At 41.1% G+C, this 12,969-nt stretch overlaps 1 protein-coding gene across 1 annotated transcript; it reads left to right on the top strand.

Annotated features, from left to right (window-relative positions):
- The first annotated feature begins 1,096 nt into the window (after positions 1–1,096).
- wrap53 (WD repeat containing, antisense to TP53) lies at positions 1,097–12,677 on the top strand. Its single transcript, XM_017710309.2, has 11 exons — positions 1,097–1,290; positions 2,567–3,055; positions 3,265–3,451; positions 3,655–3,750; positions 3,927–4,035; positions 4,767–4,855; positions 8,705–8,928; positions 9,750–9,961; positions 10,101–10,204; positions 10,319–10,462; positions 10,851–12,677. The coding sequence occupies exons 2-11, from the start codon at positions 2,785–2,787 to the stop codon at positions 11,038–11,040; spliced, it is 1,626 nt and encodes a 541-aa protein (XP_017565798.1). The 5' UTR covers positions 1,097–1,290; positions 2,567–2,784; the 3' UTR covers positions 11,041–12,677.
- Positions 12,678–12,969: the final 292 nt, after the last annotated feature.

Below are 12,969 nucleotides of genomic sequence, written 5' to 3'. Positions count from 1 at the left end.
TTTGCTGCAGCGTCATCTACTCTCCTTATGGAAGGGTTATACGCTAAACGTTTGGAACATTGCTGCAAGGATTTGATTACATTGACCCAGAAGAGCATTAATGAGGTCAGAAACTGATGTTAGCTGATTAGTTTTGGATCACAAAAACTTCTACAACCCATCCCAGAGTTCTTCATTGATGCTCCATCACCCCAAAGTATGCAGATACACTGCTCTGCAGAGCATTGCTTTTCTATGTAGATGATGCAAGCTGTGTGTGCAATTGGATGTCTTTGTCAGCAGTTTATACACCTTCAAGTAGCTGAATTCACTAAGTAGAAAGGGCATCTGAACTCTTGGGGAATACTGTACAGTTTAGGGGTCACCAATCGTATCCTTGTCTGCTGGTTTTCATTCAAAATAAGCAGAAACATGTGATTTCACTTGTTTGATAAATTAGTCTCAGTCATCAAAAAGCTTGTTGATTTATATAAGCGTGCTCCTGCTTGGTTGGGATAAAAATGTGCAGCCTCGCTGGCCCTTTGTAGAGAGGATTGGCAACCCTGGTGGAGTTTGTCATGTTCCAGGGGTTCCCAAACCAGTGTCCTAATCTGAATACTACTGTATTGTACATACTATACTAATGAAAGGATGTCGGCGTTTTTGACTTACAAATTAGTATAGTAGTATGTGCAGCACTAGTCTTGGTGACCCCGTGCTCTGCAGTTTTATATGTGCCATACTCCAGTGTTTCTCAACTCTGGTCCTGGAGGCCCGCTGCCCGGCTCTTTTTAGGGTTTTTCCTGCTCCCAACACATCTGATCGAATTAATCTGCTTATTAACAGCCTGTTGAGCAGGAAAAACACTAAAGTGGAGGGCAGTGGGCATCCAGAACCAGGGTTGAGAAACACTGCCTTACTCTACACACCTCACGCAGGTTACACGGACCTTATTCATTAGTGAGTTAGAGTATGGGGGTTGCCAGTCCTGTGACTGGCATCCTGTGCCCTGTTCTACTATACAGTCCGTGCCTGACATCTAGTGGTTGAAACGAGTAGTGCAGCGTTGTGCAATACAGACAAATCTCGCGATATGTTGACGGTGTTTGTACTGCTGATATGGCGGGTCACTCCGTGTGTAAACACGCAGCATGAATGTGTGCTCGGGCCTTTGTGGCTGTTCTGAATATTCTCAAACTTCTCACTCTCCGTGTAAATAAATTAACGTAACGGGTGGTGACGATATTAACTGCTGGGAGCAAAGTTAACCTCACAGCCGCGACTGGACGCAACAGCGAAGCAGCACAACAGGTAACCAGGGGTGTGATGGAGTTTGTTTCTCGAATTAACGCATTTTCTACAACTTTACCAGGACGGTAGGTTAACGTTAGTGTTACAGTTGTGTTTGAGTTATTATGAAGGTATTGGCGTGGCTTCAGGTCGCCGATGGTTTAGTATTTTATGAGGGTTAAACCGAGTTTGTGAGCCGATGATGTTAGCTCGCTGTAAACGTCCTTTAAACGTTAAGCACTGTTGTATACAGCCAGTCAAGCTCTAACATTAATCGTTTTTAACGCACGCCCCCGACGCTAGGTTAGCCCGAAATGACACACATCCTCAGATCACTAATGGTCAGTCACTGCTTTCACACAACCCTCTAGCCTGTCCATAAATGTCCATGTATGTCAGTGTGTAAAGGGTAATGTTTACTGTGGAGTAGGTCTTGGTAGGTAAGGTGGTCGTCGGGCTTTTGGGCCTTTTTTCTTTTTTTAATAACCATGTGAATCGTGACAGCTTCGTCGTCCTTGTTCTGTTCATTCTCTTCTCTTTTTCTCATAACGACTCTGTCGGTCGGCATACCGCTATAAGTTACACTAAGTTAAGTAAAACTGGGGGAACCATACATCAGACATCAGCTGTGGATCTTTCCACCCACAGACGACTTGGGTCTATACAAAGCCATATACAGCATATTCTCCACCAGAACAAGAACAAGTTTGAAGAACCTTTTAAACATTGTTCAGTACAGAACGCATGGTTCTAAATAGAACCATTGCCTTTCCTAAATGACCTTTTGAAGAACCATTTTTAAGTGTGTAGGAGTAGCTGCAGTAGTCTGGACTATCGACTTTTGGTAAATCCCATTCTGATGATGTCTTGAAGGTATGAATTTATGAAAGGCTGTAAGCACTTTGGGGTAGATGCTTGAAGGTAGGATGTTTGAAAATTTTTTTAGCCATATAGCTATTGTTGCTGCTGTGAGGATAAATATCACATCTGTATTTATTAGTTGACACCCCAGCTTAACATGAGAAATAAGATTAAATGATCATTTTAGAATGTCCCTTTAACAACTGGAACAACTTGCCCCAACATGTTAATGTGATATACATGTCTGGCTTCCCAGCTCTAGATTTATTATCAACAAATTAGATACAGTCATTATTTTAAAATAAATTAATATATATAATATTGGTTTCTCAGTATTTTGAAAATCTCATATCATGGATTGGAAATATTGTTACACCCCTTATTTTACAGTAACATTGCTGATTCTCTCATTCTTTTCTTCTTGTGTTCTCTTCAGGATCGCGTTTTCGCTGTAATGTTTTCAGTGCCATTGAGACTCAGTTTGAACCACTGTCGAAAGAAACATTATCCCAGTAGCACCTACCTGACTTCTCTTTGACAAGGTCAGACAGGTGCACATTAAACCACCTTTTGTCTGAATTTGTCACATACGTATAAGAAAAGACAGCACTATTTTGTTGATAAAAAGAAGAGCCTGGGAGAGTTGTCAGTGAAATGTCAGATCCAGGGCCCAGTTCTGAAGGGGGAGGTTTGGGAAGTACAGGGCAGGAGGCAGAAGCTGATGGAGAGCCTCCTCAAGAAGGTCCCCGGAATTCACCCTGCTGTGAAGGTCAGCAGAAAATGGAGGAACAGGACGAAGCGCCTGCTGCCAAGCAGCCGCGCCTTGGTGAAGGAGTGGGTTTGGACCTTGGCTTTTCTAGGACAGCCACAGAAGCAGCGTTGGATGTTGGTGGAAGTCAAGACATTGTTTTGATCACAGACAAAGGTGACATTTCTCTGCTGTGTGCTGCTGCAATCATTGATATCAGCTTTGCTTTTTTGTGTCGTGTTTGATTTGCCGCTTAATCTCAATAATTTAAAACAGGTTGAAATATTTTTCTCTTTGGCTGTATAGAAATTGTATTTAAGTCATAGCTTTCTTAGGCGGCCTAACAATGTGTCTGACCCAGAATCTCTTTTGCATTGGTTGTGCAGTTTGCAGTCATCCAGAGGACAATGGAAAGACAGCAGGTGAATCAGAAAAAGGAGAGGAGGAGGAAGAGAGCTTCCAGAATGGAGGTGAGAACAAAGAGACAATGGGACAAACTGAGGGAGGAGAGGATAAGACAGGAGTTGAGTTGGAAAACACCGGTCCAGAAGACACTGCCTGCCAGCCCCAGTAGTGAGTAAATTTGCTCTTTATTTGCATCTTTATTTAGTTGCTGGTCAAAAACAACCAGAAAATGATTCTAAAATGATAATGGAATACTAATTCTTATCCAAAGGATACAGTAGCTGCTATGATCATCCCAAATTTGCCCATTTATCTTTTAGCTCTTACAGTCTTTTTATGTCTTAGGTCAATGCAATATTGTTTTTCCACAGCCTTGGCCTAGATTTCAGTCAGAATCCCCAGATGTTGACTGGGTCCTGGGCAGAATACACTCACTGTCCTGAGAATTACCTCAAAGGTTGCAAATGGTAAGCAAAGACTGAAAAATGCTGCGTACACACACTATCTAAACCACTTATCCTTCTGGTTCACGGGGCAGGGGTGCTGGAACCTATCCCAGCTGTCATTGGGCGGAAGGCAGGATACATCCTGGACAGGTCAGATGTAAACAATACATAGAAAACAATCTCTTTCTCTCTCTCAGGGCTCCAGATGGTTCATGTATCGTCTCAAACAGTGCAGATAATGTGCTGCGTGTTTATAATCTCCCGCCTGAGCTCTACAGTGGCAGCTGGGACCTGCTGTCAGAAATGGTCAGTTTCCCTGTTCCAGCTTCTTTATTCATTTGTTTATGCTGTTCCAGCTAGCACTGGTGCTTCTTTGCTTCATCATTGTTGATAATGTGGACGTCTTTTACTTTGACCCAAAAATTAAATGAGTATTGTTCACTGGAACTTTACTCATATATTCTTTCAGGCTGAAGTTTCTAAAAATGACCTTTAAACACAAAACATTGCATGGCATATTTAAAATATACATACTGTTTTTGTGTTTATATGAATATCTAAAGAATTTGTGAAGATGAAAGTCCCATGTTTCACTTTCAGATCGTTGACAATTTTACTTTCCACTATTGTTTAAACGCTAGGAGTGTTGTTCTGTGTTTTTTCAGCTCATTATGACTGTATATTTGATGTTGTGGTGTCATGAGTTTGAATATAGTGCTCTGATAGGAACAGTGAACTGCAACTATTCAGTGCATAAGTGTTTTGTTTTCTTTTTTTCTTATATGGATTTACTCTCCAGACTGTGGAAAAGCAAAATTTAAGACATCACCACCTTTTTCATGCAGTACATGCTCCAGTCAAAGGGGATATAGATTTTCCCAGACTCCTGGGTTGTTAGTTATCTCTGTAGAAAAGTCTGTTGAGGAAAAAAATTCTAGTCTGACTGCCTGCCTGCTCTGCCGCACTGGTTGATTGAAGAACTGATGAAATCTCTTAGAGATCATAATAATTGTTTTCATCTGTTTGTGTACATCTAGAGTCCTGTGCTGAGGATGACTGAGGGAGACACCATCTACGACTACTGCTGGTTTCCTAAGATGAGTTCCCTGGGCCCAGACACCTGTTTGTGAGTACTCCTTGGACATTGATGGACTGTATATGTTGTGTTATCTGAACCCAAAGAAAATGGACTGGATGTGCAATCTGGAATTGATCTGTCTTCTTGTTCCACACATATTGTCATTTCTGTGTTTGCCTTCTATAGCCAGACACTTCAGTCTTTTTTTCTTTCTAAAGCCGTTTGTTGATGCTGAAAAAGGCTGAATCCAATGACCCCAGCTTTAGAAATCGCCAGCACTCTGTGCTAATTATGATTGTCACTGTGGTTCTATAAATGCTGGAAGATCACCACAGCTGATGTTATCACAACATATGTGATCAGTTTTACTATTTTAATCCAGAAATGTTTAGAACAGTATACTGGTCTAAGGTGGATGCAAAGCCATTTAAATGTAAAGACAGTGTGTTTTTAACATGCCAGCAGTGAGTTGTTTGGCCTTAAAGGGTTAAGTCCACATTGTTCCTTAAGGACTAGACCAGTGGGGAGCAACAGGTGCACTGGTCATCTGAGAAGGAAGCCTACTCAGTCTGCTGATTGCCAAGCTAAGAGTTTAAAACCTTAGAAGGAGCTGCTGAATTGGGTATTTGCTGATGCCCTATGATTCTAGAACCCATCCAGCCTGGGAGTTCCTTGCTTAAGGGGCTTTTCAAAAACATGGTAGTTAAACTGAGATACTAGTATACACTGATCTTAAGCCATGGTCACAAACAGTTGCCTAGGTACTGTGAGTAGACTCTCCTAAAGGGAACTGCTGGCTCTGAGCCAGTCAGACATGCCAGTGACTAAGAGCTGGAGAATCCAAAAGCTTAGTATATAATTTCTGCATATGCTTCAGGTGTGCCATAATTTTTAGGCCTCCACCAGTGATCAAGGCCTCAAAATAGTGGTAGGCGCTTTCTCTTCAGGCTGAAGTATGAATGAGGCTTTGAGCACAGTGCTGGATTTGGAGGAACTATGGGAGAACTGCTTGTGTCTCCATTAGCTGTGGCTTGATCTATCAGCTGATACAGCTAAGGTGTAGTAGGCAGGATCTGCTAGGGGGAGCAGCCCTGCAATTTGCACTGCAGAGAATTATATCTTGGCAAGTTAAATTATCTTAAATCACGTCAGTGACTAGTCAATTATTATTATTATTATTATTATTATTTATTATTATTATTTTTTAAATGAAATATAATTTTGAATGAAAGAATATTAAAACTTTTTTTAAAATAATTGTATCTAGAGAAATCGCCTTATTCTATGGAAGATAATTCACACACACACACACACACACGTTTTCTAAGCCGTTTCTCCCTCAGGGTCGTAGGGGGGTGCTGGAGCTTATCCCAGCAGTCATTGGGTAGAAGGTGGCAGATAATTAATTTTTTATTAATTTCATTACATCTAAAACTACTTTATCTCTCAAAACAAGCAAAATTATGTAGCAATTTCTCTAGAAACTTGTAGATAAAAACAATTGAACCAACTCCACACATGCATTCTGGCTTGGCAACCAAATTCTGCTTGGGTACTCGGGTGCAATACAGTTTGCTGGGCAGTGGAAAAGGTGGAAAAAATGTGTGATCCTCCATATGTGACTGCAGTGTACCATACCTTGCTGAACAGTAGAAAATGGTGTAACACTATATGAAGTTGCACCTTTTTTGGTCCATTTCTGGCAGAAAGGTACATGTAGTGCTTTCTAAGGAAAAAGTTCCTCTCCCCCACCTCTTCAGATTTTCCTCTATTTATTATACAAATACATCTATAAAAAACTCACAAGGCATGAGTAGGTTTACTGGTAGTTTTGGATAGTAAATAAAATTGCTGCAGTTGCATTGTAGACATTGCAGAGTCTCTAAAGAAATTTGAGGCAACAAGTTTCTCTACAGTGAGCTATTTTACATCAAACCACTCTGAATGACTTTGTTTTCACAAATGAATAATTTAGAAAAATTGGTGGCATTTCCCTTGAAGTCTGCATTGATGCTCGCACACTTTCACAATGTTTTTTAGGCCATTTCCTCTCTGTGCTATCCACTTTGGGAAAGCCCATAATGTGGTTAGTCCTCCACATCAATGTGCAAACAAAGGAGTAGTGGAGGCCTAGGACACTTGGGGAGAGAGTTCTGATTCCCTTAGACTTCACCTGGGACTGTAGAATGTTCAGTAGCACTTTATTAGAAAATGTAAGAGGCTTAACATGGTGTTGCTTGGCCAACTAACAGTGGAACAACCCAAGATGGCAAGTCAGTGCTAGCAAGGGGCGCACTCAGACAAACAGCTGTTTCTTTAGATTTTTAGATTTGTGGTGAGCAAGATTCAGTTTATGCAAGAAGAAAGAGGTGTGTTAATATTTTAACGTTTAACAACTCTGAGTGTTTTTATATTGCATCCTTAAAGCCGCCTTTAGTTCTGCTTCTTTCCAGGTGTCTTGTTACTTGTCCAGATTCATGAACCTGGTGTGCCAGTTTGCCAAATCAGCAGATCAGTGGTCTTTTAGATGCTCTGATCTGATTTTACTGTTTTTTTTTTTTGTTTTTTTTTTTGGCTGAATGAAACGCCCCATCCAAGAGAAACTGAGAGAAAGGGGGGGAAAGGGGAAATATATATGCAATATAGCATCTGTTTGCTTCACTGTGTGTATCTATATGTGTGTGTAAACCAGGCAACAGTACTGCTGGAGGTGTTATGGGACATTCTAAGTGGTCCCTGATCTTCCCCCTTCAGCCATTTTCATCACCTCTGGACTCGTACTGCGGATTCCACTTTATTGAGCAATCTTATTGTGCTCAAATAGGTATCTCAGTGGTCTCATCGTTTATCCAAACGCAGACAGAAGCCGACATAAGTACTGTACAGTCGTCTCCAAGGAGATTTCTTTTGTCACAGGCGGTGGCTGTAGGCCACTAAGGAGGGCTCGTTAACCATGTTTTCCCATCATACGCATACACACACATTGTGCTGATCAAACGCCCTGCCTGGGCGATCCGCCATCGCCCTACGGCAACAGAAAACGAGGGGTGAAGAGGTCAAGGATGAAATCACAGGCAGATGAAGCATGGTGTTATGAAGAAGAAGGGCCCAGTGGAGAGTAGACCCGTTGAGAGACACACTCTAAACAAAAGCTGTGGTTCTGAATTTAGTCTGCCAGGAGGTGGAAAACCATGGGAAACATTTCCACCATGATCAGGCATCAGCCTTGTGTATGCACGCTCACTAGACATTCTAATTGTTCAATCATTGTAATCTAAACTGAAGCCCAGTGGGGTTTGTCTTTACCATAGGCTGCTACAATTGACTGCTCTAATGCAGGGAAGCACCATGGGTATTTCTTTCCTACTCATTCTATGTTGGCTCCAGAAGTGCAATCTCAGTTTCTCATAGTCAGAAGGCAAACAGTGTAACTCTCCCGGAGAGATGGCCAAGCGGATCTGCTGTTGAGCGCTTTTGTTTTTCTTTCTGGGAAATGGTCCAGCCTAAACTGTGAAATTGTAGTGCCATAATTGTTTTCTTTTTCCCAGAGCTGGAACAAGGAGCGGATGAGAGTAGAATAGGACCGCTTTCTTGCATGGTCGGCTATGTAATTATGCCCTTGTAAAATGTGTCATATTTAAAGTTTCCACATTTCTGAATGTTATGGCTCTGCATCTTAAGTGGGTGAGAGAATGGAGTCAAATGGAACTGAGTAGACCTAATTGTCCATGCTGAGTTGAAAGTGGTCTTAAACTAATAGGCTTATGATAACGACTCGTGCTTTAATCTTTCTGCATGTGATTTCTAAGTCCAGACCATTTATTTGCTTTCTATGCATGACCTGCCCCACTCAGTCACTTACTCTCCTCTTTCTCTCTCCCTCCTTTCCTCTTCCAGTATTGCCAGCAGTAGCCGTGACAACCCAGTCCACATATGGGATGCGTTCTACGGTGACCTTCGTGCAACATTTCGACCCTACAACCATCTGGACGAGCTGACGGCGGCCCACTCTCTGTGTTTCTCTCCGGACGGCTCACAGCTCTATTGTGGTTTCGAGAAGACTGTCAGGGTGTTCTATACAGAGCGTCCAGGCAGAGACTGTGAGGAGAGACCCACTGTTGGTGAGAGAACACACAGCACACAGCTGCATGTATTTATATAAATAATACATTTTGTTAATCAGCATTGTCAAATTGACTTTTGTAATACTGACATCACAGAAGGCTGCGATATTCAAATGACCCCTCTAACGAATCACTAGTGTGAGCAATCACATTTCCGTTTCTATGGGTGTTGATGAAACATGATCCAGCATTAAGTAAATTATTTTGGGCAGAATAATACAATCTTGTCTTTAACCATGTCACCTTGAAGATTTACCAATGCATTTGCATATTGCTGTTGTTTGTAGTAATATAACTGCATATGTAATGTATAATACATGGTATAATATTGCCCATATTGTGTAGCTGTTGTTCATTGTCTTTCTAGAGCTTTCACTCCCTTCAGTGCAGTAAATGTCCAGTTCCTCAAGCATGAAAAACCGGCCTGCTGTGCTGGAGATGGAATGAGCTAATTATTTGCTTGTAATTATTTTGCTCTGGAGCCAAATTAGGATTCTAGTCTGCAAAACTGAAACTAATAATTTAACGTTTTCCTTTTTCTTTTTTTCTTTTCTTTTTTTTATTTTATCAAACAGTGCCAGGTGTGCTTGTTATGAACTAGAGACGTGCAATGAATGCAAAGCACTCATTAAATGTTCTTCCCAATTAAATTTTCTTTTTTTCTTCTTCCTCCCTTCCCATCATCCATTCTCTGCACTTCTTCTTTTTTTCCTTTTTCTTTCTAACTGCTTATGGGTTATCCATTTTGTTTTGTGTTTTTTTTTTTTTTTTTTTTTTTTTTTTCTTGCTTCTTTTCTTCTCTCACTGTCCATTACCAGTTAAGAAGCATGGTCAGAGTGGTATTATCTCTTGTTTGGCGTTCAGTCCGTCTCAGGCGGTGTATGTATGTGGCTCGTATTCCCGCACGGTGGGGCTGTATTCGTGTGAAGATGGCTCGCTGCTTGCCCTTCTGCCCCAGCGCCACCACGGAGGAGTCACCCACCTGCTCTTCTCACCTGATGGCTATCATCTGTACACAGGTGGCCGCAAGGTGGGTATGAGAGCAGGGTAGATGTCGTTTTTCAGCCTCCATGTCTATCATGAACAGGTTTTATTTACATAATTTTTTTGGCAATTAATTTAGTTGCATGTAGCTCAGCCATAGACCCTAACTGTGTCTGTATTTGTAGGACCCAGAGATTCTCTGTTGGGATCTTAGAGATCCAGGTAGAGTTCTGTTTTCACTGCCCAGAACCATAAACACTAACCAGCGCATCTACTTTGACCTGGACCCGTAAGTGACTGCGTTGCTTAATCAGAAATTCCTATACTTACAACTGATGTGCTCTTGTGATCTCACTAGATGTTAAATTGTTTATGTATGTGTTCTTGTTTGTGTTTTGTGCAGGTCTGGCAGGTACCTGGTGAGTGGTGACACAGAAGGGATGATGTCAGTGTGGGACACGCTTACAGCGCCTCCTGATGGCAATGAAGCAGAACTGCAGCCCTTCCTGCAGTTTCAGGCTCACAGGGATTGCACAAATGGGATCAGGTAACATCAGTACTGCTACAGTACCAGACATTTCTGTTGATCGAATTAGCTTGCTTTACTACTTTAAAAAGTTATGAAAAGACTAAGATGGATCTTACACTAGAGATCTAACTCTTCATCTTAAGGTAGATGTGATTTCAGACTGATTAGAAATGCCTGTGTGTCAATACGTAAAATGTTAATGATTAGTGCTTCTGGTATTAAGTGCTTCCCTGCACTGGGAATATTGCAAGCCTGTTCAGTTGATGTCTGTTTTTACTGCTATGTCAAGTATTGAAGTTCACACTAAGTTTAAGAACAGTGCTAATTAAAACCTTGTGCTGCATTTAATTTTAAGGCATCTTTCAGCTCTTTTGTATTTTTCCCTTCCTTTGCTTATTTCCTCCAGCATCCACCCTTTCATGCCTTTAGTGGCATCCTGCAGTGGGCAGCGTCAATTCCCCTGGCCCACTGAGAGCGATGACTCAGGCTCAGAGGAGGACAGGGTGATTTCATCAAACGGCATCAGAGAGGACAATGCACTCGTGCTGTGGTGGGCTGGACCGCTGGGCTCAAGCAGTGAAGAGAGCAAGCAGTAACAGCCAATTGTGCTAGAGAACTAGAGACATTAACTATAGCTACTAAACCTCCTCTCTTGCATTCTAAACCAAAACCTGCAAACTGCCTGTTTTAATTGAGTATTGAATGTTGAGGTGAATTTCAGGGTTGTATTATACTGCCCATTGTGTTCTTTTTGACCCAATCCAGGACCACAAACTAAAGAGAGACTTTTATTGACTATGGAAAAGCTTTTGGTTCAGTTCAGCTTTCAGCATTCTGTAGCTTCCAACAGCAACAGATCATGCATATAAGTGAAAGATATAAGTGAAATGTAAAAGCTCATTCAATGAATGTCTTAAATTCAAGGCACAACCAGCCCAAAATCCCCTTTCACTTCTACAGAGTCATTAGTTCATTTGGAGTTCATGAGTTGTCAGATATGTTTTATTTTCTCTGGCTGTAATGTTCTTCTAAGAAAGGAATTAGCTGAACTGAACTGTACCGGAAAGGGATTCAGATTCTTTCATCAATGCTCTTGGTGCGCTCTGGGCTCAATACTTTTTTTTTTTTTTTTTTTTTAAACCTGCTTTTGACACAGTAATTATTTATAATTAGGCCAAAACTGTGAACTATGATGGCTTTTTCCCTCTTTGAAAAATAGACCCAAATATTTTCCGTGAATAGAAAAAAGCCATCCCGTCTCCTTTCTTAAGCGATTGTGTAGGAGATAACAAAGGAAGCAGCGATATGAGCCAATACTCTCAGGTCCACAGATGAACAAACACACAGAGGCAAGCAGAGTTCATTCTGTCTGTGTACTGTTCTCCTCCACAACTCTAACCTTCTGCTTCTGCTGCTCCAGTGAGCGAAGTCTACATTTATTACATGTGCCATAGTGCTGCTGTGTGCCAGTAAGATGCTTATTTTTGTAATCCAGTGATAACTGTACTCTCTGTCTATGTGTGTGTGTGTGTGTGAGAGAGACACCAAGCTTCTCCTAATACCTTTACTCTATTTTAGTTTACTCAAACCCTGTGAGTGTCGAGTCTACATCGTCTCACATGTTTACAAGTGTTTTGGAGCTAAGGAGGTAGGTGTTAGACACCTGATGATTTGCTTGGTTTATGTTGGTCACTCTGTATTTTTAAAGCAGACAAACGGTGGATCCAAATGTTTCAGCCTCACCGAACATGCTCTTTGCAGGATGCCAACTAATGTTTGCAGATTGTAGTTAATCTCGTAATGTGGCATATTTTCATTCAAGTGCTTTAATGAAGCTTTTTGTGCAGCTCTTCTTTTCTGAATGCAGTTGCTAATTAGTTGATCTGAGATCAGTTGTGTGATTTCCAATTCTGTTTTTTTTTTTAAAGATGTGCTGTGTAAAAATGTGTATTGTTGTGACAAATCGTGATTGTTTGCAGATTACAGTTTTCCTCCAAGGACTTAATGAATGCCGCAAACTGTTCATGCATTTTTAAATTCTCAAAATTTTATATCTGAAATGTTTGACCTTAAGCTGCAGTTACTGGCCCCAGATCAATATTACATGGCAACCGTTATGAACTCCACCTTGTCTTGATGCTGGTCAGTCAGTGAAGTTCCAGACTGTCTACTAGGAGGAGGAGTCAAACTTTGAAACATGAATCCTCAGCCAATAAACTTCATATGCATTCGGGTCTTGTTTATTCTTTTAGATTTGCTGTGTGTTTGTTGATAATGTAGGCAAATGTCTGGACTCAACCTGTTTTGACAAATCATATTTAAAAGCTTTTGCATTATTTGAAGTTCTATATTATTATAATGTACCCTGGGGCCCACCTGGTATTTTTGGGGGCACTAAATGACTTCTTATACTACTTATAACTAGAAATAGAAGAATATTACATAGAAGATACCAAAGACCTGGTAGAAACACAAACTCAACAAGTTAGGTAACTAGCACAGTGGGATGTAAGACATAAAACATC

This window comes from Pygocentrus nattereri, chromosome 2 (genome assembly GCF_015220715.1).
Source record: "Pygocentrus nattereri isolate fPygNat1 chromosome 2, fPygNat1.pri, whole genome shotgun sequence".
NCBI lineage: Eukaryota > Metazoa > Chordata > Actinopteri > Characiformes > Serrasalmidae > Pygocentrus > Pygocentrus nattereri.
Note: the sequence above shows the minus strand (reverse complement) of the source record. Positions and strands in the feature narration are given on the sequence as shown.